At 41.8% G+C, this 25,428-nt stretch overlaps 2 protein-coding genes and 1 non-coding gene across 6 annotated transcripts; 2 read left to right on the forward strand and 1 right to left on the reverse strand.

The window, feature by feature from the left end:
- Positions 1 to 548: 548 nt before the first annotated feature.
- On the reverse strand, positions 549 to 21,644 carry GPN1 (GPN-loop GTPase 1). Of its 3 annotated transcripts, XM_045369580.2 has the most exons (14): positions 21,525 to 21,644; positions 20,729 to 20,822; positions 19,624 to 19,663; positions 18,834 to 18,900; positions 17,725 to 17,762; positions 17,162 to 17,240; positions 16,854 to 16,948; positions 13,578 to 13,623; positions 12,800 to 12,946; positions 11,740 to 11,822; positions 10,268 to 10,307; positions 9,031 to 9,121; positions 3,278 to 3,385; positions 549 to 1,280 (listed from the first exon to the last, which is right to left on the reverse strand). In XM_045369580.2, exons 1-14 carry the CDS (start codon positions 21,633 to 21,635, stop codon positions 1,195 to 1,197), a joined length of 1,125 nt encoding a protein of 374 aa, XP_045225515.2. In that variant the 5' UTR covers positions 21,636 to 21,644; the 3' UTR covers positions 549 to 1,194. The 3 variants fall into 3 exon arrangements, with proteins under 3 accessions (XP_045225515.2, XP_045225516.2, XP_015289344.1); XM_045369581.2 differs by lacking the exon at positions 3,278 to 3,385; XM_015433858.2 differs by lacking the exons at positions 19,624 to 19,663; positions 20,729 to 20,822; positions 21,525 to 21,644 and adding an exon at positions 19,490 to 19,526 and having other exon boundaries at positions 18,834 to 18,919.
- Positions 9,381 to 9,509, forward strand: LOC123568506 (small nucleolar RNA SNORA36 family). Its single transcript, XR_006691880.1, has one exon. It is a non-coding gene; the product is annotated as a small nucleolar RNA SNORA36 family (small nucleolar RNA).
- Positions 21,645 to 21,693: 49 nt separating the features above from the next.
- CCDC121 (coiled-coil domain containing 121) lies at positions 21,694 to 25,027 on the forward strand. 2 transcript variants are annotated; one of them, XM_005576251.5, is made up of 2 exons: positions 21,694 to 22,308; positions 22,765 to 25,027. In XM_005576251.5, the coding sequence occupies exons 1-2, from the start codon at positions 22,280 to 22,282 to the stop codon at positions 23,717 to 23,719; spliced, it is 984 nt and encodes a 327-aa protein (XP_005576308.1). In that variant the 5' UTR covers positions 21,694 to 22,279; the 3' UTR covers positions 23,720 to 25,027. The 2 variants fall into 2 exon arrangements, with proteins under 2 accessions (XP_005576308.1, XP_015289343.1); XM_015433857.3 differs by having other exon boundaries at positions 21,694 to 22,298.
- Positions 25,028 to 25,428: the final 401 nt, after the last annotated feature.

Raw genomic sequence — 25,428 nt, forward strand, 5'->3', positions numbered from 1 at the left:
GATTCACCTGGTCTGGAATTGTCATAGGCTACTATGCATCAGAATCACATGGAGGGCTTTCTAAAACAGACTGCTCGGCCCCACCCCCAGGGTTTCTGAGTTCATAGGTTTTAAGAGGTGAGTTGAACAATTCCCCAGGTGATACTGATGTTCCTGGTCCACACTGTGAGAACCACTAAGTTTGAGTACTGACTCACAAAGATAAAATTCCTTAAAAGAAATGTACTGTTTTAAGATACTGTAAAATGTGGAGGCAGGGCAAACCTTTATAAGGGCTGTTATGTATGAAATGTGCCTCTGACCCAAATCCACGGCCTTTGTGTAAATCACCAAGGAGACTTTGCATTAAGTTCAGAGTACAATACAAACTGGGCGTAGCTCTGTATTTACTCAGTATGTGCACGTGGGAAACTTTAGTAAAATATCACCTCCTTATTGAGACAAGTTTGGACATGTGGCCTTAAGCCTCTGTTGAACAGGAGAAGTGAAGCTATTTGCAGTTATATAATTTTCTAATTTGAAATCATGACAAGCAGTCTTACAACAAATTTAAAATTAAAAACTCTTTATCCAAGTCACCAATGAAACAGGATTCTGATTCATTAATCATGTCTTGCCCATTTTCTTCAACAAACCTGATGTCCTATAGTGAGCTTATACAGTGTGAGGCATATTTCGTAGCAACGTTGGTTGATTGCCAAGGAGACTCTGCTGCTGTTCTGGATAAGCTCATGTTTCCCTTTTCCCTAGCTGCTAATAGAAGGGCAACTCACGGTGCAGGGTCAAGGGCAAGAAGCTGGGGGAGTAAAGGCTACACATCTAGCCTAATAATAGAGATCTGAGGTGGTCATGAGGAGACTATGTTCTTTTGATTCCATTCCTCAGCAGCAAAAGTACTTGAGTTCAGATGATAAACTTGAAGTTGTAGGCTTGGAAGAGTATCAGCTCAGTATATCCTTCCTTGCATAAATACAAGGGAAAGGCCAAGGGATAATCAGTGTTAACCTGCCAGGTCCAAGGATCTTTTATCCCTGACTTCATCTGAGTCACAAGATTTCTCTAATAAGAGAAACTCTGCTACTCTGAGGAAAATTGTCCCTTATGGGAGCCCCCAGTCAGAGGTAAGGATAGTTCTTTCACGTGGAGGTCCAAAATTCTGGACTTCTAGAAACAAGTGAAGTGTCCTAAAGTCTCCTATTTATTGTTTCTCTTCCAGTATTGTGCCATCGATTCTTGCATAAAATTCTGGAATGCTGGCTCTTCATGGCTTTCCTCTGTAACTGCAAGGAAAAAGGGCAATTCTTTTTCAACTCTTTCATTAGATAAACTGATTAGAGCCCCTGTCACCCATCCATCAGAAAACAGTACGTTACTTCTAAGAAACTAAGTACTCACTTCCCTCAAAAAGGAAATGTCTCCTAGAAGCATGCTCTATCATACTGCCCAAAATGTCGTTTCTTTATAAGTAGAAAGAATACCTCCCTCATAGTAACTAAAATAAGGTCCCACTTGTAGGTATTTTTAACCAAGAGAAATGAAAACATATGTCTACACAAAGATCTATTTGGAAATGTTTATAGTTGCTTTACTCATAATAGCTAAAATCTACCCAACATCAATCCACTGGGGAATGGATAAACTGTGGTACATCCACAATAATGGAGTATCACTCAGCAAAAAAAAAGAATATACTACTGATGCATGCAACAACACGGAGAGACTACACTGCTGAGTCAAAAAAGGCAAATGTAAAAGGCTAAATACTGTGATTCTATTTCTACGGCATTCTGGAAAAGGAAAGATCAAAGGAACAGAAATCAGTCAGTGGTTGCCAGGCACTAGGTGTTCAGGATGGGGACTGAAAAAAAGGGGGCATGAGGAAGTTTTGGGGGGCGAGGGAAATGTTCTACACTCCAATTGTGATGGTGGTTACAAGAAAGTATATATTTGTTAAAGCTCATCAAACTATATACTCAAAAAGGTGAGTTCTACTGTTGGTAAATTACATCTTAACAAACCTGATTAAATGAGGCAATTTACATGTAAAACCCAGCCAAAGAATAACGAGGTTTGCTCTTGGCCATAGCTAAGACCTAAATCCTATGGTTGGTTTTTTTGTTTGTTTTGAGACAGAGTCTTGCTCTGTCACCCAGGCTGGAGTGCAGTGGCACAATCTCGGCTCACTGCAAGCTTCGCCTCCCAGGTTCATGCCATTCTCCTGCCTCAGCCTCCTGAGCAGCTAGGACTACAGGTGCCCGCCACCACGCCTGGCTAATTTTTTTTGTATTTTTAGTAGAGACGGGGTTTCACTGTGTTAGCCAGGATGGTCTCGATCTCCTGACCTCGTGATCCACCCACCTCGGCCTCCCAAAGTGCTGGGATTACAGGTGTGAGCCACCACGCCCGGCCTTTTTTTTTTTTTTTTTTTTGAGACCAAGTTTCACTCTTGTTACCCAGGCTTGAGTGCAATGATGAGCTCTCAGCTCACTGCAGCCTACGCCTCCAGGTTCAAGTAATCCTCCTGCCTCAGCCTCCCAAGTAGCTGGGATTACAGGTGCCCACCACCAAGCCCAGCTAATTTTTTGTACTTTTAGTACAGATGGGGTTTCGCCATGTTGGCCAAGCTGGTCTCAAACTCCTGGCCTCAGGTGATCTGCCCACCTCGGGCTCCCAGAGTGCTGGGATTATAGGCGTGAGCCACCGCGCCAAGCCTATGGTTGTTTCAAGAATCAGATTCTGGCAGGGCATCGTGGCCTCACGATAGCCTCAAACTTCTGGGCTCAAGCAACCCACCCACCTCAGCCTCCCAAGCAGCTTGGACTACAGGTGTGAGTAACCACGCCCAGCTATTTTTTTCTTTTTTGTGGAGACTGAGACTCACTATGTTGCCCAGGCTTGTCCAGAACTCCTGGTCCAGAACTCCTGTCTTGGCCACCCAAAGCAGTGGGATTACAGGCATGAGCCACCACACCCAGCCCTTACATATTCTTAAAACAAAATACGAATAACAACAAACAAACGTCCTGGATCCCTCAAATCAAGTTAGGACCTAAAGATAAGAAGACATAAGACCAACAAAAGGCCTGTAATCAGCTCAGTATTAACCAGCCAGTAAAAAGGACAAGAACTCTCAATATAGGAAACTCTTTTCTGGTGCTGTATCCTTTACCATCTCCTCTCCCCCACTATTACTGGCTACATGCTTAACAATAATGGGCAAACAATGTGAGGATAAGCAGATGCTCTGTTGCCATGGGCCACCTCAGCCACCTCTCACCTCTGTGGTCAATGTCATCAGTATCGCTGTCTGCTTCCTCATCCTCTTCATCCAAGGTTCCTCGAGTCAGGATCAAATCAGAAGGGTGCAGCACAGGAGATACGCTGTCTACAGTGAAAACACCTATCAGTGCATATGCCTCCTTAAAAAGGTGATTTTGAATCACTATGATCATAAACTGGCAGGATGAAAGTGCTCACGATACATATAAATGCAGGATCTTACCTCTTCTAAATGTATTGTTAATACCACTTAACATTTCTATAATAGCTTAGTTCACAAAGTGCTTTCATAAGGCAAATAGCCCTAGGAGTACCATATAAGCTGAGGGAAATAATTTTCAAGAAGCTTGTCTTAGTAGTAGCATCATTCTTTCTTACTGGCTCATAGCTTGGAAGGGGTGATGGTTTTTCCTATGAAAGCTAACAACATATGAGCAGATCCAGTGTGCTGGTGAGTCACAGTGAAAGTGGAGTGCTAAGGAAGCCTCCTGGTGGAAATGTAAGTTCAGAGAAGGTCTGCAGAAAATACAGGGTGAAATGATATTGAGGAGCCAGGGTATTATTTAAGAGGAGGAGAGAGGGGAAAAACAGAAAATCAAATACACTAATAGAAGTAAAATTCCTTATTCAGAAAAACTAGTAAGGGCTGAGCTCCAGTAATCAGAAAGGAGTCTAATCAAGTCACTACTGCCATGGCAGGACATGGCCACTCTCTCTTACAGGAGCCTATGAGGCTTGCGAGAGCTCAGCTAGAGAATAAGGGTGGCCAGAGACAGCAATATCAACTGGCACAAATCTCAAGGGGCCTGTGGGCCTCAAAAAGGAGGAGGACAGGACATGCTGACAGTAAATGCTTCATTCTGTGCCCAACTAACAATTATGCAACTATACTTGTGACTTTCCTCAAATGATTGACTTAAAACTCTCTCAACCTTCAACAGGTTAGCTGATTACAGCAGACCCTTTGCAGCAGTAGTTTTAACATTCACTTCACATATTCAGAAGTGATTCTAAAGGACTGTGGCACATAGGAATGTATTTTGCTGAGCTATGCAACAGGATGGCACAAGTGAGTTCACTTAACTGGTAAACCCGGTCCGTTACTAGCTTTGCTGTTCTCTACTAAACACAGAGCAGTAACTTTCATGAACAGAAACATCACTCCTTTAAGAAAGATGTCCCAGAAAAAAAAAAAAATGCTAGTGTTGGTAATGAGAAGAAAAAATCAATGTACAATTTATTACAATAAATAAATAAATGGAGCTTTTCTTTTAAGTACAGTCAATTTGGTTGCAGGATCCCACTAAACTGCAACAGACTTGCACCTGAATCTTGAGGGCAGTCCCTCAATATACAGGGGTGGGGATGGAAGGTGGGCTGTAAATGAAAACTAACCTAAAAACCCCTGGAGAGCCAATGATAAAACTAACTAAAAAAATTTTAAAAATTCAGTAAAGTAGCAGAATAAAAGATGAATATACAGAAATCAAAAGCCTTCATACATACAAACATAAACCAGTTATAAGATACAATGGTTCAGAAAATCCCATTTTCAACAGTAATGAAGAAGGTTAAATACTTAGAATAAATTTCAAGCTGGGGCCAGGCATGGTGGCTCATGCCTGTAATCCCAACACTTTGGGAGGCTGAAATGGGCAGATCACCTAAGGTCAGGAGTTCAAGACCAGCCTGGCCAACATGGCGAAACCTTGTCTCTACTAAAAACGCAAAAATTAGCTGGATGTGGTGGCACGTGCCTATAGTCCCAGCTACACAGGAGGCTGAGGCACAACAATTGCTTGAACCCAGGAGGCAGAGGTTGCAGTGAGCCAAGATTGCGCCATTGCACTCCAGCCTGGGTGACAGAGCAAGACTCCGCCTCAAAAATACATACATACATACATACATACATTTCAAGCTGGGTGTAGTGGTTCACACCTGTAATCCCAGCACTCTGGGTGGCTGAGGCGGGCAGATCTCTTGAGCCCAGGAGTTCGAGACCAGCCTGGGCAACATGGCAAAACCTCATCTCCACTAAAAATACAAAATTTAGCCAGGCATGGTGGCAGGCGCCTCTAGTTCCAGCTACTTGGGAGGCTGAGGCAGGAGAACAGCTTGAACCCAGGAGGCAGAGGCTGCAGAGAGCCAAGATCACACCACTGCACTCCAGTCGGGGTGACAGAGCAAGACCCTGTCTCAAAATAAATACATAAACATGATTTGTTTTTTAAAAAAATTAAAAAGAAACAGGCAAAAACTCTTGTTCAAAAAGGTTGGCTAAAATAACAAAAATATTTTGAAAAGAAATAAGAAAAATCTACATGTGGAAAACTATAAACACTCCTGAAAGACACAAGTAGACCTGACAAATACAAAGACACTCTGTGGTCTTGGGTAGCAAGACTGAACATCATAGAGATGTCATTTCTCCCTAAATTAATTATGAATATAATGTAATCCCAACAAAAATAGCAAAAAGCTTTTTTAGGGAACTAGATAAAGCTGATACTCAGTTCATGTGGAAGAACATGTAAGGACAGCCAAATAAAAATTAGGAGGAGAATCTGATCTAGCAGATATTGGAACATAATTACATAATTAAAAGAACACAGTACAGGCATAAAAGTAAATAATCCTTGCTCATCAAAGCAAGTTAAAAGAAAAAAAAGTTGGCTGGGGATGGTGGCTCACGCCTATGATCCCAACACTTTGGGAGGCCAAGGCAGGAGGACTGCTTGAGGCCAAGAGTTCAAGACCAGCCTGGGCAACATTGTGAGACCTTGTCTTTATTAAAAATTTCCTTAAAACTAGCCAGACGTGGTGGCAAACACCTGTAGATCTAGCTACTCTGGAGGCTGAGGCAGGAGGAATGCTTGAGCCCAGGAGTTCAAGGCTGCAGGGAGCTACGATTGCACCACTACACTCCAGCCTGGGTGACAGAGTGAGAAACTACCTCAAAAATAAATAAATAAATAAATAAATAAATAAAAAGGAAATGGTCCAGTGAAATAATATAGAAATATATTGAAGTACGCATGGAACTTTAGTATATTATACATACAGAATCTCAAAACGCTGTTACAAGCCAGGTGTAGTGGCATACACCTATCCGAGCTAGTTGGCAGGCTGACATGGAAAAATCGCTTGAGCCCAGGAGTTCCAGACCAGCCTCAGACCTCATCTCTTTTAAAAAAAAAAAAAAAAAAAAAAAAGAACACTACCCCCCCAAAAACAAACAAACAAACAAAAAAAAAACTCACTAAGGCAAAGGCAGACTTTTAAATAAATCATACAGATACAACTATTTATGAAAAAAATAACACCAACCTATATACCTCATACTATACCCAGGAATAAACTCGAATCGGGGATCTAAATTTAGAAAATAAAACCAGACAAATCTACAAACAAACATAGGTGAACTCCTCTTTAACACAGATGTATATAGAGGCTTCCTAACTGTGACTTAAAATCCCAGATCCAATAAAAGATAGATCAATTTGACTACATCAAAACAAAATAAGAACTTTTGCATGGCAAAATAACATCATGAACAAAGTCAAAGGATAACTGATAGGGAGAAAATATTAAATATTTGCAACATATAATCACAGAAAAATTGATATTCCTATTATATCAATGGATATTAAAACTAATGGATGAAACTTAGAAAATTAAAAGGGTATTTATAGTCTCAAAGCATCACCTCACAAAATTCTTATTACAAAGAGAAAAACAGCCATATTTTAAAATAGTAATTTTTGTTGTTGTTTTTAAGACGGAGGGAGTCTCACTCTGTCACCCAGGCTGGAGGGCAGTGGTGCGATCTTTGCTCACTGCAACTTCCACCTCCCGGGTTCAAGAGATTCTCCAGCCTTAGTGAGTAGCTGGGAATACAGGCATGTGCCACCACGCCCGGCTAATTTTTTGTATTTTTAGTAGAGATGGGGTTTCACCATGTTGGCCAGGCTGGTCTCGAATTCCTGACCTCAAGTGATTGACCTACCTGGGCTTCCCAAAGTGCTGGGATTACAGGCATGAGCCACTGCGCCCGGCCTAAAAATAGTAATCCTTTATGAAAAATGTAGCATACACCACTTTATAAAAATATTCAAAGTTAACATCACCAGTAACGGGACAAATCAACATCATGTGCCTCCCGATGTGACTCCCTGAAAAAACACAACTTCTGTAAAGTTCTGCCAAAAATTAGTCACCCAAATCAAATCACAAGGAAACATGAGACAAACCTAAATTGAAGGATGCTCTATAAAATAACTGTCCTACATGCTTAAAAAATATCAGTCATGAAATACAAAAACAGACTAAGGAACTGTTCCAGATTCTAAAGGAGTATAAGGCATGTGAGAATTGAATACAACACACATCCAGGATTTTCTCCTGCTATCATGGGGAAATGGCTACATCTGAATAAGATCTATATGTTAGCTAATATTATAGTATTATGTCAATGCTAATTTCCTGATTTCTGATAACTGCACTGAGGTTATATAAAATTATATCCTTGTTTTTATGAAAAAGACACTGAATTATTCAAGGTCAAAGAGTATTATATCTGTAACTTACTCAAATGATTCAGGAAAAATATATATTTATATAACATATAAAGTCATATACAGATAGAGAAAATAAAGTAAACATAGAATGTTAACATTTTGGGAATCTGATTGAAGATTTATGGCAATTATTTGTATTATTCATGTAACTTTTCTGTAAATCTGAAATTAAGGTCAAACCATAAAGAAAAAAAAAAATTATAAAAAAAATTGAGGAGGGTTAAAAGTGTTAGAAACAAACAAAAAAAAAACACAGCAGACATCAAGCATATTGCCAAAGTAAAGCAAAAACTTCCTGAAAGAGGAATCCAAAGTGATACAGCTATATATAATTTCCAGTTGTTTGCCTTTCCAAATCCTTTATTTTTTAATATATGTAAGCATATGCGTGTGTTGTGTGTGTATATATGTGTGTGTATGTGTGTATGTGTGTGTGTATATATATAACCACATTTCCTTTATCTTTTTCTCTTTATCTCTCTCATATATAAATAGAATTCTGCTGAGTAGAAATAAGTGTAACCGGCCAGGCGTGGTGGCTCATGCCTGTAATCCCAGCACTTTGGGAGGCCCAGGTGGGCAGATCATCTGAGGTTGTGAGTTTGAGACCAGCCTGATCAACATGGAAAAACCCCATCTCTACTAAAAATACAAAATTAGGGGCCGCGCGCGGTGGCTCAAGCCTGTAATCCCAGCACTTTGGGAGGCCGAAACGGGTGGATCACGAGGTCAGGAGATCAAGACCATCCTGGCTAACACGGTGAAATCCAGTCTCTACTAAAAAATACAAAAAACTAGCTGGGCGAGGTGGCGGGCGCCTGTAGTCCCAGCTACTCGGGAGGCTGAGGCAGGAGAATAGCTCGAACCCGGGAGGCGGAGCTTGCAGTGAGCTGAGATCCAGCCACTGCACTCCAGCCTGGGCCACAGAGCGAGACTCCGTCTCAAAAAAAAAAAAAATACAAAATTAGCCAGGGGTGGCGGCGCATGCCTGTAATCCCAGCTACTCAGTAAGGCTGAGGCAGGAGAATCACTCGAACCTGGGAAGCAGAGGTTGCGGTGAGCTGAGACTCCAGCCTGGGCAACAAGAGCGAAACTCGGTCTCAAAAAAAAAAAAAAAAGAAATAAGTAAGTGTAACCTTTTTTTAGTTCCTAACACCAAGAAACCCTCCAATACCTTTGGCAGTCCCTGCATCCAAGGCTACAGAACCCATATCTTTTCGAAGGCGTTCCAGTTGTTCTCTCTGCTGTTGGCTCTCTGCACTGGCCTGTATATATAGAGAAAAATGTCATCATATTCAAAAAGGAGTCCCAAATTAGATGCCAGACTTCTCAGTGGAGACGAAGAATTATACAAATACTAGAGGCTACATAAAAACTGATGCAGATAAGGGACGTCCGGTATAGGGACAGAAACACTAAGTAGCGTGGACCTGGGTTACAGCAGAAGTTCAGACTAGAGAGCTCTGCAGACTGATTTAAAGGATTCAGAAACTGAACACAAAAAGATTTCAAAAGAACCCTCAATTCCAAAGTGTTGAGTTCAGTCCAGGGTGGATCTCCTGCTCTGTTAATTAAACTGGAACATTTCAACTGGTTAGGCAAAATGCCTAGATAGAAAGCATTACTCTTTTTATTCATCCCCAGCCTACAAAATGAAAAAACAAAAGATATAATAAAATTTATTATATGGGAAAAAAACACAAAAACCTGAAGTAGACATAGCAGGAAGGCTCAAAGACAAGGGATCCAATGAGCCTATGGAAGCAGGACACTCAATCATTTGGGATAAGAGAAGGCTGGGCATGGTGGCTCAGCCTGTAATCCTAGTACTACAGGAGGCCCAGCAGGGAGGATCGCAGGAGCTCAGGAATTTGAGACCAGCCTGGAAAACATAGTGAGACCTTGTCTGTACAAAAATTTACAAAATAAAATTAGCCAGGCATGTGGTATATACATGTTGTCCTAGCTACTCGGGTGGCTGAGATGGGAGGATTGCTTAAGCCTTTCAAAAGGTTGAGGCTGCAGTGAGCCGTGATCATGCCACTGCACTCTGGCCTGGGTGACAGAGTGAGACCCTTTCTCAACAACGAAAAAAGGAGTTGTGAATCACCACCATACTCTATACAAAATTCTACAACTAGTTTTAAATTGACCTCTGAGAGGGAAGAAACATTAAGGAGCCTTTCTGCACCCAGACAACATACATACAAATGTACAAATTTAAATTAACAAGTATTTAGAAGATACACTGAAATTTCATTAGTCAATTGTACCTCAATAAAGCTACAAAAAACTTTTTTAGTTAAATAAAAGATACATTAATAACCAAAACAAAAGCACTTATGTCATCAGGATTGAGCTGGGTTTTTTTAATGGCCCTTCTAAAATATACAAACAGCCTCCCTTCTTACCAGTGATTTTTTCAGACGTTCATATTCAGGACGATACTCCCTGTAAAGAGAAACACTTTCTAAATTCCTTTGCTTAATCATCTATCCTACTTACTCTCCACATCCCTTATGTCCTCTGTTTTCCTAAGACTCTGACAATAATAAAATATCTGACTTCATTCAACATCAGATGTAACAAATCTTAGTCACTGATAGAGTCTACCCAATGGAATTAAAAGCCAAGGTGCCCGCTCCCACCTTGGAACCAGGAGACACAATCCTGACTGCTGGGCTGGAAAGATTAATACTGGTGAGAACATGACTGATGAACTCATCATTCATTTGAGATAAAAGGCTGAGATAAGTAAAAGATAAGCCTGTTGAGCTCAGGATATGCAACATACAATTATGTGCTTTACTTGAACACCAACAGTGAAAGGATACAGAGAAGAGTCTATCCTAAGGTTTTTTTTTTTTTTTTTTTTTTTTTTTTTTTGAGACGGAGTCTTGCTCTGTAGCCCGGGCTGGAGTGCAGTGGCCGGATCTCAGCTCACTGCAAGCTCCGCCTCCCGGGTTTGCGCCATTCTCCTGCCTCAGCCTCCGGAGTAGCTGGGACTACAGGCGCCGCCACCTCGCCCGGCTAGTTTTTTGTATTTTTAGTAGAGACGGGGTTTCACCGTGTTAGCCAGGATGGTCTCGATCTCCTGACCTCGTGATCCGCCCGTCTCGGCCTCCCAAAGTGCTGGGATTACAGGCTTGAGCCACCGCGCCCGGCCCCTAAGGTTTTGATAATACCCCTGTGTCTAATGAATCAAAATCAAAATAACGTGTCTGAAAACCAAAACATGGTTGTTAGGATCTTGCAAAATATGAAGCCAAAGACACACGCTAATAAGCCGGCTATCGTGCCACAGGCCTAAGGAAAGTGTACAGGACTCTGACTCCACTTTCCTTTAGTTAAATGGAATTCCAGTATTAACAATGACAAGTTATAACATTTATTATAAAATATGCTTACTATATGTCAGCAATTGTGATAAGTGCTGTATACATGTTTTCTCAGTCTTCACAACAACCTTAGTGCCAAATCCAGCCTACTGCCTGTTTTCATAAATGATGTTTTACTGTAACCCACGCCCATTCATTTACGAATTGTCTAAGGACGCTTTTGTCCTACAATGGCAGACTTCAGCAGTTGCAACAGAGACTGTATGGTCCACAAAGCCTGAGATATCTATTATTTAGCTCTTTACAGAAAAGTCTGATGATCCCTGCTCTTAATCACTCAATACAATGAAGATTTATACTTCCATTAAAAAAAAAAAAGTTAAAGGGAACTTGTTACCCCTACGTGTGATCTGATTCAATAGATATGCAAGGCAAATATAATATATCCATCATGAAAACTTAACGCTTCTCCTGGAAAAACTGCTTTCATATCAGAATTGTAGGTTATTAAGAATGTCATCAATAGAATTTTCCTCTATCCTCACCTTTCATATTCTTCGGCAGCACTGGTAACTTGCACGAAGAGTTCATCTAATCCAGTGCCCAGAACAGCAGAGACACCCACCACCTGCCAAAAAGCATCATCAATGCCACATATTTTTTAATGAAGTATATTCACTTGTTCAAATGTCATAAAATCTTAGTAAGAGAGGTTTATGCTTTGAGAAGTCTTTGGCAAAAAGCCAGGCTAAAAAAGAACAGCACACCTAGTCAAAAGTCACAGAAATAAGTCCATGGAAAATAAAAAAATTGACAAAGAAAGATATGGCCTGAGTGCAGTGGCCCATGCCTGTACTCCCAGTACTTTGGGAGACTGAGGCAGGAGGTACACTTGAGGCCAAGCATTCAAGACCAGCCTGGGGAACATAGCGAGATCCCAGTCTCTACAAAATGTAAAAAATTAGCTGGGTATGGTATACCGCACGTGCCTATAGTCTTAGCTGCTTGGTAGCTGAGTCAGGAGGATCCCTTGAGACCAGAAGGTCAAGGCTGCAGTGAGCTGTGATCCTGTCACTACACTCTGGCCTGGGTAAAACAAAGCAAGATCCTCTCTCCAAAAGGAAAAAAGAAGAAGAAAAAAAAAGATATAATTAGGACTGAACAATTAACAGGACTTATTATCTATTCCCTAACAAACCAAACCAAATCACTTTCTGCTTTGTCTATGCCTTTGCTTGGGCAATTAACCCACTCTGCCTTTGCCTACATAAATCTTACCCTTCTTCAAAGCATACCTCTAATGCTATATCCTCCAAAATCTGTCATTTCGATCTGCCACCCAACTTCCAATCTTTCTTAAGGTACTTACTATATCATCTGTTTTAATTCTGTGTGTAGCCTTCTCTCCCAAATAGACTATAAACTCTGAAGTTGGGGTCCCTATCTTATTCTTCTTGTACACTCCACAATTTTTAATAAGCAATGCTTTAAAAGTTACTTTTCAGTAGGTAATAAGCTTCCTTTCTCAGCCAGGTTCAAAGCCAGTCCTATGGGTTAACAGGTTATCTGGAGAGGCTGTCAGTGTGAGCAGGAGAGAAAATTTACCCTGAGTGAGCTGTAAAACTCATCTAACACCAGGCTCATTGAACGAGTCAGGTTACTGACATATGTAGTCTCTTGATTTAAGGCATCTTGGAAAGCCTCAAAATCCTGCATCCATTCCACTGCAAAGCTGTGGTCAATGATGTCAGTCTGTACCAGAGAGAAGTCAATTATGAGCAACCAGAGACAACAAACACAAAATTTATTCTTTTAATTAAGTGGTGACAGCAAAGAGCGTATCATCCATATATTTCTTTCTCTGCTTCTATTTCCCCCTCCACTGCAACAAGCCACAAAGAACCACGATCATTGTGTAGTCAGTGTAACTAAATGAAGATATATATTCTCTTGGTTCACCCTCTACCATCCACTGCCAAGTAACCAGGGCCAGAATGGACACCAGCACATTCTAGGCTCTGAAGTCAAAATGTCTCCTGCATCCTAGCCATCAACCAACAGAGAAGTTTAGTGTTTTTTAATTTGCCACTTCCAGTACACTAGCTGTCCCTCTCGTAATTACACAGTCTTGACTCTGAGGGATAATCTACACACTATGGTTGAAGTGCTACTCTACCTAGCCTAAAATAATTTTAGACAAGAGTTGGTAATAACTGCTCATTCAATTTGGTTGATTCATTTTCTCGAAGTGCCTATGAATTTGTTTCAGTAAAGCCTGAATCTGGTCTCCAGCATCTGAAAAAATCTTTCTCACCCACCCAAACCTTCCAACCACAAGGTTCTGATGAAAAATGGTGAATCACAACAGGAAGAATACACTTACTTTATTCATGACCACAATGAAAGGCAGTTTGGTTTTGTACAAGATGCTGAAAAACCAAACATTGAGAAGTTATTAGTAAAAGCACATAAGCTCTTGCTTGTCCAGTGTCAGTATGTCGGGCTAAGTAAGAGAAGGGGAATGAGTTCAGAATCTAAAAAGTAGTCATCCATTTTTACATAACACTCATATAGTCTCTCCCAACAGGAAAACCACCACCACCCAGAAACAACACACGAACTCTCACTCTCGTTTGAAGTAATAATGCCTTAATATTGAACTTGTTTTTGTTTTGCTTTTTACCAAACTGGCATTTTTCAGAGAAGGAAATGAACATTTATTGAATATGTATTACAGGTTGAGAATTTCTTATCTGAAATACTTGGGACCAGAAGTGTTTTCAATTTCAGATTTTGGAACATTTGTAAATACTTATTGGTTGAGCATCCCAAATCCGAAAATCCAAAATCCTCCAATAACCATTTCCTCTGAGTGTCATGTCAGTGTTCAAAAAGTCTCAGATTTTGGAGCATTTCAGATTTCAAATTTTTGGATATGGGATGCTCAATCTGTATAGTCTAGGCACTGTGCTAATAAGCACCTTTATATGTATTATCTCCTTTATTCTTTACAAACAACATGTAAATATATACAATTTTTATTTGTCAATTGTACCTCAGTAAGGTGGGAAAAGAACATGAAAACTTTTTTCAATCTGTAAAGTAACATTTAAAAATGTTTCTACCCCCACCTTTATTGAGGTATGGTTGACAAATAAAAATTATATGTATATTTAAGGTGTACAAAGGGATATTTTGATACACAGTTGACCCTTAAACAACATAGGTTTGAACTGTGAGATTTACTTTTCTTCCACCTCTGCCACCCCAAGACAGCAAAACCAACTCCTACTCTTAGACTACTCAAAGTGAAGATGATTAGGATGACGAGTTTTATGATGAGCCACTTCACTTAATCTATAGTTAATATATCTTCCCCTTATTTTCTCTAGCTTATTATATGAATACAGCATATACATACATATAATATATATAATGTGTGCTAATTTACTGTTTACGTTACCAGCAAGGTTTCCAAACAGCAGACCTTTAGTAATGAAGTTTGGGGGGAGTCAAAGTTATAGTCAGGTCTTCCACTCCGCAGGGGTTGGCTCCTCTAACCCCCAAATTGTTCAAGGGTCAACTGTATGTTTACCTCACGAAATGATTACCAGCTGGGGGTGTTGGCTCATGCCTGTAATCCCAGCACTTTGGGAGGCCAAGCTGGGAGGACTGCCTGAGCCCACAAGTTCAAAACCAGTCTAGGCAACGTGGCGAGACCCCACCTCTAAAAATAAATAAATAAATAATATATATTTTTGTAAAGAAATGATTACCACCATCAGGCAAATCAAATAATTTTCTTTTAAACAATTAATATGAAAATGGGCCAGGCACAGTGGCTCATGCCTGTATTCCCAGCTCTTTGGGAGGCCAAGGCGGGCAGATCACTTGAGGTCAGGAGTTTGAGACCAGCCTGGCCAACACGGTGAAACCCCGACTCTACTAAAAATACAAAATTAGCTAAGCATAGTGACTACTCGGGAGGCTGAGGCAGGAGAATCACCTGAGCCCAGAAGGTGGAAATGGCAGTAAGGTGAGATCGTGCCATTGTACTCAAGCCTGGGTGACAGAGCAAGACTCTGTCTCAAAAAAATATAAATAAATAAACAATTAATATGAAAATGAAATAATGCTGTCAATCTTCAGATTTCTATTTGGATCAAGATTTCTTGCATCCAACACAAAGGGACATCCCTTGTCATATCAGAAGAGACAAATGTTGGTGATGACATTTGTGCACCCTCAAAATTAAATTCTCTCAGCTTTAATAACTGTCTGCCTTGCCTTGCTTCTCAGTCTTTTTTTTTTTTTTTTTTTTTTTTGAGACGGAGTCTTGCTCTGTCGCCCAGGCTGGAGTGCAGTGGTGCGATCTCGGCTCACTGCAAGCTCCACCTCCTGGGTTCATGCCATTCTCCTGCCTCAGCCTCCCTAGCAGCTGAGACTACAGGCGCCCACCACCCTGCCCGGCTAATTTTTTGTATTTTTAGTAGAGACGGGGTTTCACCGTGGTCTCGATCTCCTGACCTCATGATCCCCCCACCTCGGCCTCCCAAAGTGCTGGGATTACAGGTGTGAGCCACCCTGCCTGGCCACTCCTCAGTCTTAATGCACTAATATAATCCAGTGAGGCATGCCCTTCCTCTGTGGGGCAAACCTGTGCATTTTTTTGAGACAGGGTCTCACTCTGTTGCCCAGGCTGGAGTGCAGTGACATCATCACAGCTCTGCAGCCTTGGCCTCCCAGGCTCAAGCAATCCTCCCGCCTCTGCCTCCCAGGTAGCTGGGACTACAGGCACACACCACCATGCCTGGCTAATGTTTTGTATATTTTGTAGAGATGGGGTTTGACCATGGTGCCCAGGCTAGTCTCAAACTCCTGGGCTCAGGCAATCCTTCCACCACAGCCTCCCCAAGTGCTGGGATTATAGGCATGAGCTACCATGCCTGGCCACCTGTGCATTTTAGAATTATGGATAAATCTTCTTATTCATGGTATCTCCTCATGTTACAATTTCACTCTACCAGCATCATCATTTAGGCCAGAGGACTCTATTCTTTTTTGTTTTTTTTTTTTTTGAGACAGGTTCTTGTTGCCCCAGGCTGGAGTGCAATGGCACAATCTGGCTCAATACAGCCTCAACCACCTGAGCTCAAGCAATCCTCCCGCATCAGCCTCCCAAGTAGCTGGGACTACAGGGGCATGCCACCACGCTGGCTAATTTTTTAAATTTTTTTATAGAGACACAGTCTTGCTATGTTGCCCAGCCTGGTCTCAAATTCCCAAGCTCAAACGATCCTCCCACTTTGGCCTCCCAAGTGTTGGGACGACAGACTCGGCCCAGAGGACTTTATTATCTTTAGACTTGGATTTTATTCAACTGGGAACAACTATCAGACAGCTCATATTCATACATCACCTTTTTGTAACAACAAGGGAGGAAGATCAGAGGGTACTGAGAGAGAATGCCAATAGCACATATGCCTCTTTTCTCCTCTGACCTTCCCCAACTCACAGCCACTCAACTGAAGAGCAAATCTGAATGAGCACAAACGCAGGGGTAAGCAATCAGATTTTTAAAAAATTTTAAAAAGAGGAAGAAGAGGAGAAAAAGGCCTTATACCTTGATGGAACACTGTCCCCACCAATAATCAATTACCTGCAGGCATAGAGCATGTTGGACATGAAGGTCACTGGGTTGGTACTTCTCGATGTGTCCATTACATAGATGACAACTGTTGGAAATGAGGATGCCTAAAGCCACAAAATAATCAAAGCCTTGGTCAGAGGGCTCATGACCTGTTCTCAAACTTTTTCCACCATCCTTAACAAGGAGAAACCACTTTAGTCAGGGTGTGCAGAGCTTCTACAACTCCCTCCCATATAAAGTCCAAGGCAATTGGAAATAAATGCTCATCCAGTCTAGCCCCTCTAGCTATTCTCAGTAGCAAGTCCTAGAATACTCACAAGGGCCTCAGTGATAATTGTCCCAGAAGCTGACCAAGTGAATACTTCAATCTGTCCGGGTGTGTCAATCAACACATATCTATGTCAAGAAAGATCATTAAAGAAGTGTTACATTTGTGTTATGCTGAAGGATATTCCATCATATAAGACAATAAACATCTGGTTATCCAAGACTGGAATAACCTCTGCACACTGCCAAATCTAACTTCCTCATATTGCCCTTAAACTGCACATGATGATCCCTTAGACTTTGTTCAATGACCAATATTCACGCTAATGGGCAGGAACAGCAGACCATGAGTTGCTGCAAATGATCACAGGGGAAACTTTTATAGAAACACAATGCATTTAAAATGAAAGACACAAAACCAGAATGTAAATCTCTTGGGAAACATCTGGTTGCTCAGGGCTGGGGTAAGTGTGGAACAGAGGAAGAAGAATGGGAAGAATGGTTTCATCTCAATCTATATCCTTTCAGAGGCTGATGGTATCCCAGATCCTCCATGAAGCCTAGAAATATGTCAACTACAGAGAAATAAATGGGTGTTACTGAAATCACTTACTTAGACATGTTCTGGGCCTTCTCAATAAATTTCATCACCTAAAAGAAAAAGATATTAATGACAACAAATTCTGATTTCAACACAAAATCACAGAGCCCTCTCCAGGGTGGCATACCTCACAGGCACTATCACCTACTGAATCCCTCAATCAACTACTGAACGTTTGCAATCTTAAGACAACAAGGAATAAACAGACTGAGCTAAAGCAACACAGCCACATCAGCAGCACTCCAATACCACCTCGGGGCACAATCCAAGGACCTGAGAAGCGGAAGACTTTGATCTGTCAATGTCAAGTAGTATCTCTTGTCAAAATGTTAACAGCCTGTCTCATGGCTTAACATCAGAGTGAAAAAAACAATGATTATAAAACACTCTTATAGAAATAGGTGACAAAAGGCCGGGCGCGGTGGCTCAAGCCTGTAATCCCAGCACTTTGGGAGGCCGAGACGGGCGGATCACGAGGTCAGGAGATCGAGACCATCCTGGCTGACATGGTGAAACCCCGTCTCTACTTTAAAAATACAAAAAACTAGCCGGGAGAGGTGGCGGGCGCCTATAGTCCCAGCTACTTGGGAGGCTGAGGCAGGAGAATGGCGTGAACCCAGGAGGCGGAGCTTGCAGTGAGCTGAGATCCGGCCACTGCACTCCAGCCTGGGCGGCAGAGCGAGACTCTGTCTCAACAAAAAAAAAAAAAAAAAAAAAAAAAAAAAAAAGAAAAAGAAATAGGTGACAAAGAAAAGCTAAAGAATGACAAATATTTATCACAAGTAAAATGCCCCATCATTTTTCCATTCCATGACTGCTAGTCCATCCCACTCCCAAATATCCCCATCCCAGCTTCAGGGTAATACCACAAGCAAAGAACATGTCAAGAAAATAACCCAGGTCTTTTAGATTTTTGTTAGCTGTCACAAATATTAAATGTGAAGTGTCTGACAATACTGATCACCTTCTCATAGTCTACTTCTCTGTCTGACAAAATGTCTACTTATTTTCTGTATTTATGTGCAGGTTTGCCGCTTTTCTTTATCAATGTGATCAAGCTAAGGAATTTAAGAGTCACAGATTTTTACACAGCCATATTGATATATTAAAGACAGACATACCTGATCAAATCTGGTAGCAAAGAGATTGAGTGAGGTCACTATGCCGCCATTGGGTCCAAGTCCATATCTAGACACCAAGTTGAGGACTGAAATCGCTTATAGATTAGATTATAAAGTTCACACCCAGGCTATCATTCACACAAAACAGCATTATGAAATTAGTGTTCCATTAATGAATATTGGCAACCTAATCCGTGACTACCACACAACCTTAACCACACAGGGAAACATTCAGTATCAAGGTCTGGCTCACTCATTTATGACTTTAGGAATGGCCAGGCAAAATGAAGAAAGCAAAGTGACCAAAATGTAATACAGGTGCATCAGGCAGTGACAGCTCCCTAGCACTGGCCATGAAGGCCACCTGTATAACACCTCCGGCTCTGATCCTCATAAACAAATTAAGCAGAGTACACATTTCACAAAGCAATTTACTAAGAGTTAATCCAACTAAACCCACTCATTTCTGAGTTTCCCAGTCTAAAGAGGTGGTGACCAACAGATGATCCTCCAAGGCAAAATACTACCTTGTGGGACCCAGGTAGCTGTCAGTTATCCTATCCTACTCTCTGCTCTTTAATTACAACAGCCTGCCATCTGGGGAGACAGTAAAAAAACTAAAACCTCAAGCTGAAATAATATTTCTGATCACCTACCTCTGCCACAATCAGCTTCCATCCTTTTGCTTGTATATTTCACAGGGAAAAGGCAAAAACACTCTTTCAAGCCACAAAATACACAGAAACGAAGCCAGGAATGAGTCAAGACCAAAGTAGATGGAAAAGGATACTGTTTCATGACTTCTTTATACTTTACAGTGTCACGAATATCTGAGGAGAAAGAAAAGAATTAACTGGAATGTAATACATGCACATTCCCTACCAGCAGGAAAGTGAAACTGGCCTTCTAGCCTTCTCTTGTCAGCATTCTCTTCTACCACCTCCACTTTCACACTGGTTTCCTTCCTTACAAAGAATAAATGTCAAGTAATTCATGAAGAATGTTAGGGCTAGGAGCTCTAAAGTTATGGTAGAGAGTTTTGTCTCCACAAAGTGAGAAGTTTCACACAAGTTAAACACGTCTAGAAAAAGGGAGGCAAAAATCAAGGGGAAAAAAAAGCTTCTTACTAATTGCCTATTACTAACAAACGCAATGCAAAGGCAATGCAGACATGATTTTTAAAAAGGAATTAGGCTGGGCACAGTGGCTCACACCTGTAATCCCAGCATTTTGGGAGGCCAAGGCAGGAGGATCACTTGAGCCCAGGAGTTCAAGACCAGCCTGGGCAACATAGAGAGGCCTTGTCTCTCCAAACAAAACAAAACTAGCCCAGCATGGTGGCAGGAGGCTGAGGTGGGAGGATCACTTGAGCCTGGGATGTTGAGGCTGCAGTGAGCTGAATCACGCCACTGCACTCTGGCCTGGGTGACAGAGACTCTATAAAAACAACAACAACAACAACAAAAAAAGCCTAAGCTGTTTAGGAACTCAAGCAAATCCAAAGGAAATGAAAGTAGATAGTTTAGAAAACATCAAAAAAGAAGGCACTGAAGACTGGCAGGCTGGAGAGTCTGACTCTATTGCCTAGGCTGGAGTGCAGTGGTGCTATCTTAGCTCACTACAACCTCTGCCACCCGGATTCAAGCAATTCTCCTGCCTCAGCCTCCCGAGTAGCGGGAATTACAGGCATCTGCCACCGCGCCTGGCTAATTTTTTGTATTTTTAGTAGAGATGGGGTTTCACCATCTTGCCCAGGCTGGTCTTGAACTCCTGACCTCTTCATCTACCTGCCTCGACCTCCCAAAGTGCTGGGATTACAGGGGTGAGCCACTGCGCCCGGCCTTTTCCATTCTCTTTAAAGCACTTCACACAAGTTATGTTACCGGTTTACTCACCAATATTGGCAGGAAAGGGAACTTCATGTACTGCTGGATCCAGGTTGATCACATAAGGTGGAGTGCCTTGGGCATGCAGGTGTCCTGTGAGCCTCTGCAGAGATATGGGGAGAAGGTTGGAAGGAGACAAAGAGGGGACAAGAGAGAACTTCCTTTACCACCCATGCCTTAAGAGTTTTGCACTTAGATTTTCTTTTACCTGAAATATCCACCCACTATATCCAACACCAAGATACAACTCTCAGTTCAAATGCTACCTTTCTTCATCACCCATCTAACAAAACTTCCCCTACTCATAGTCACTTGTTTACTTGTTTTGATTCTTCGTATGTGGGTTTTCTCTATCTCCTCCATTAAATATTTAGCCCCATGAATGAATCTTGTCAACCTAATTTTCGCTATATCCCCAGTGAATGGTACATAACAGGCGTGCAAGAAATAATTCTTCGGCAAATCTTCACCAAAACCTGTGTGCTAGCACTGTATTAATCTCTAAAGTTACTTGTAAGCCCCTGCCTTCAAGAAACTGGCAATTTTATCAGCAAGACAATTCCTGTACAACGTGGTAAGCTGACCGAGTATGCACTGAAGGTGCACAGAAGACAGCCTTAATTAACCTGGCTAGGGCCCGAGGAGGCTTTGCCGGGGAAGGAACTAAAGTTGATGGGAAACGACCGAAACCCATGCGCCGATACCCTCCAAATCCTCGGAGACCTCCCTCCCTTTCTCCCTGGCCTTCCGCCTGTCGGAGGCAACCTTTTGCGCTCCCCTACTACACCCACGCTGTGTACGTCACCTGTACAAAGGTGGTTTTCCCGGATCCCGCCATTCCCAACACCAACAGACACACTGGGTGCCGCGGACCCCCAGAAGCCTGGGGCTCAGCTGCAGCTGCGGGCGCCGCCATCTTCCTCCTGGCCCCGCCCACCTGACCATAGAGACACCGCATGGCTAGAGAAACTTCCGCGATGTTCTGGGCAGCGAACGAAAACAGAACCAAAGCGTCAGAAAGGAGCGTGAAGGGGCGCGGTAGTTGCCAGGGCATCTTCTTAGTATCGGGCAGGGCTGGTGAGCCAACTAGTGACAGTGGCGAGGAAGTGGGGGCGCTGAGCAAGCGAGAGGAAGGCTGAAGGGAGCTAGGAAAGGGCTCTGATCTCTGCAGCCTGGGAGGGCTTTTGTCCCCAGGGGGAAGGCGAGAAGAGATGGGGTCCCGAGGGCAGGACTCACACAGCAAGAAAACAAGGCGCATGCCTCTCATTTCGAGCCCGCAGAGAGCGGGGAGCGGAGCCACTGGAGGACCGGCTGCTCGGGTTTATTCGGTAGCCGAGGCGGTTAAACAGTTCAGGGCTGGACCAGCCAGGACTGGAGCAGGGTGCAGCCTCCAGGGTTGCTGGGCAGCACCGAGACCCTTTGAGCACCGAACGGATAAACTACGGGAGTTTTCCGCACTTGCACGTTGTTCCCGCGAGTTGCAGGCGCAGGTTCCTGATGCTAGCGCTCATTCCTTGGTAATCACCCTCGGTGAACTACGCAGTTGCCGTGACCTTCAGGATGAATGCTTGGATTCCAGGTGCGAATAGGTACTGGAGGGGAGCTTCCTTCTCACTGAAGGGCTCTCAGAAACTCAGGAAAGATGATGAAAGAGCTTAGAAAAGTATTTCTACTCGCAACCACCCAGTCTGTTTCTGTGGCCCTTTGTAGCTGCTAACAGTGTTCAGTAAGTCATAAGATCTGGCTTTCATACCCAGGCTCTGCCACTTGCTAGTGGTGTGAGTCATGGGCAATTCACTTAAACTCTCTGAACCTGTTTTCTCTTTTTAAAACTGAGATAGTACCTCCCAGGGTTGTGGTGAACGCACGTTGTAAATGATGAGCTAAATCCGTCATCTTTTACCACTAGCTGGATTCCCCTCACCTTGCATAATGTCTGGAACATTCTGGGTACTCAGAAATATTCTCTGGTATAAATAAAGGACAGTTCTGCACTTCCTAAAGTTTCATCAACTGAGAGAGGAATGTCTCATTTGTTCTTTCAGGTTTGCTGAGGGCCCCAGAAGGCTCCTTCCACCGTATCATAGGCTAATAAATAATTTTGTCAAGCCAGAGAAGCTAACAAAGGTGGAGACAATCCTTAAAGAAAAGATAGTGGCGGAAATGACGGTTCTGAACAAGCATATAAAACAAGCTCAAATCCAGCGGGAACAGCTACTGGAGGAATACAGGGAGCTATACCAAGAAAAGTTACTTGTCCAGGCTGAAAACAGGTTCTTTCTGGAATACCTGACTAACAAAACTGAAGAGTACACAAAGCAACCTGAGAAGGTATGGAACAGCTATTTACAACAAAGTGGAGAGATCGAACGAAGAAGACAAGAATCAGCCTCCAGATATGCAGAACAAATTTCAGTGCTTAAAACAGCGCTCTTGCAAAAGGAAAATATCCAATCCAGTTTGAAGCGGAAGTTGCAGGCAATGAGGGACATTGCTATATTAAAGGAAAAGCAGGAGAAAGAAATACAGACATTACAGGAGGAGAAAAAGAAAGTCCAAGCTGAGACAGCTGCAAAGACACGTGAAGTACAGGCCCAGCTCCTCCAGGAGAAAAGATTACTGGAGAAACAACTGAGCGAGCCAGACAGGAGGCTACTGGGAAAGAGAAAAAGAAGAGAGCTTAATAAGAAAGCCCAGGCCTTGAAGTTGGCAGCAGAGCGGTCTATTTTTGAATACTCCTGTGGCCTCAAAAGAGAGAACCAGCAGTTCAAGAAGGAATTACTGCAGCTAATTGAGCAAGCCCAGAAACTAACGGCTACTCAAAGCCACTTAGAAAACAGGAAGCAGCAGCTGCAGCAGGAACAGTGGTATCTGGAGTCCTTAATCCGGGGGAGGCAGAGATTGCAAGGAAGTCATAATCAGTGCCTAAATAGACAGGATGTTCCAAAGACCACACCCAGTCTTCCCCAAGGCACCAAATCAAGGATTAATCCAAAGTAACTCCTCCTAAAATAACACTGATTAGATAACTGGAGCAAGTACTCTTAAGTGCTACATTAACCTGGTTAGGAAGGCTTTTGGATTCCAGATTGTTATTGTAACATCTCCATCATGAGTGTTAGAGTGGAGGATTAGATGATCCAACAGTCCTACTAGATATTTGGTAACCAGCTTCCCTTAACTAGTTTTTTCTTGAAATACTCTCGTTAATAAGATATTCCACAAACCTCTAGTTAACCTAACACATGACCCTAACCTAGCCATTTACCATACATCAAACTAGCTAAAGGAAACCAACCCGAGGAAGTGAAAACAGTTGTGATTTATTTCATCTAACTAGATTTCTTTATAGAGAAAAAGTACCTTTAAGGTTAGCATTCCAAATAGACTGAATAGCGTTCTGCTCAGTAAATAACCAGTATCAGTTTATCCTCATTCCTTTTGACCGACTTAGCAGACAAAAGCAGTTTTTATAAGATTTTTGTAAGTTTGTGCCAGTGACCAGGTAGCTCCTAGTTTTCTCATGAGCGAAAAAGCATTCTGATAACAGCAAGTCCAGTAAGTGCTAGGCAGAGTGACCTTTCATCTGATGTGAAGCCCCTACAAGTTTAGCTTTAAGTAAATTGAGAAGGTAAGAGAAGATGAAGGAGACATCTATTAGGTCAGCTCTTACATTTGAAAATGTTTTCTTTGAAGAAACATATGTAGCATGGAGGTGACTGAATGCCTCCCCTTATTTCAGGAAAATGTATCCAAAAAAAGTTGAAATATTTGGACTTTTTAAAAAGTGTCATCCATTTCCCTAGCAGCATTCTAAAAGATAGAAGTAAAATGATGTTTATTATCCTAAGTGCTTTAGTTTTAGGTCATTTATTAATTTTCTTACAGGTGCACTTTCTAGTACGTGAAGTATCTTTTGTAATTAACGCATGCCATGTTTATTCCCATTTAGTAGAACTATAAATTATATTTTAAAGTATATATTTTTAGGATAGTTATATATTTTGGGGGGGTTCTGCGACATTGAAGTTGGGACTAGTTATTTGAATGCTGAATCCCAGTATAGGAATATAATCTCACATTTTAATATGGGTCCTCTATGGGAAAATAGGATCAACTTTGTTTCCCAGAAATTGTTAGTGATGAAAAACTTCAAAATAATTTTCCTGAATTTTCAGCTTTATTTACATGTAAAGTGAATTCCCTTAAAATTGGACTTAAAAAGGATTCTCCTTCAATATGTCCTTACCTTCTAGCTTTAACAACTTTTCTGTTAAATATGTAGTTTATTAAACATTAGTAAAAACATTTATCCACTGATTTTATTACTGTTCCAATGTAACACATTTTCTGCTTCATCACTCTATTACCACTCTTAAATGTCTTACACGTGCAAATAATAAAAACTAGTTTTAATGCAGAAATTAGGATTTTAGCATGCAGGTGCTTTAAATTAAATCTCAATTTGTGAGCTGAAAATACAGAAACACGGAACAAGGAAAGCATGGTATCCAAGACAAACTTGAAGGCTTATTCTCTGTGGATGTAAAAACCCTAAGACAATATATTTCTAAGGCTGATAAAAAGTTGTAAAGTAGGAAGCATATTAGTTCTTCTGTTAATTCCCCTCCTGCCACTGGTGTCCTGATTATCTAATTCAGGAGTGGGTAACTTCCACCTGATCTCAGTTCATTTTTACTTCTTATCAT

This window comes from Macaca fascicularis, chromosome 13, assembly GCF_037993035.2.
Source record: "Macaca fascicularis isolate 582-1 chromosome 13, T2T-MFA8v1.1".
NCBI lineage: Eukaryota > Metazoa > Chordata > Mammalia > Primates > Cercopithecidae > Macaca > Macaca fascicularis.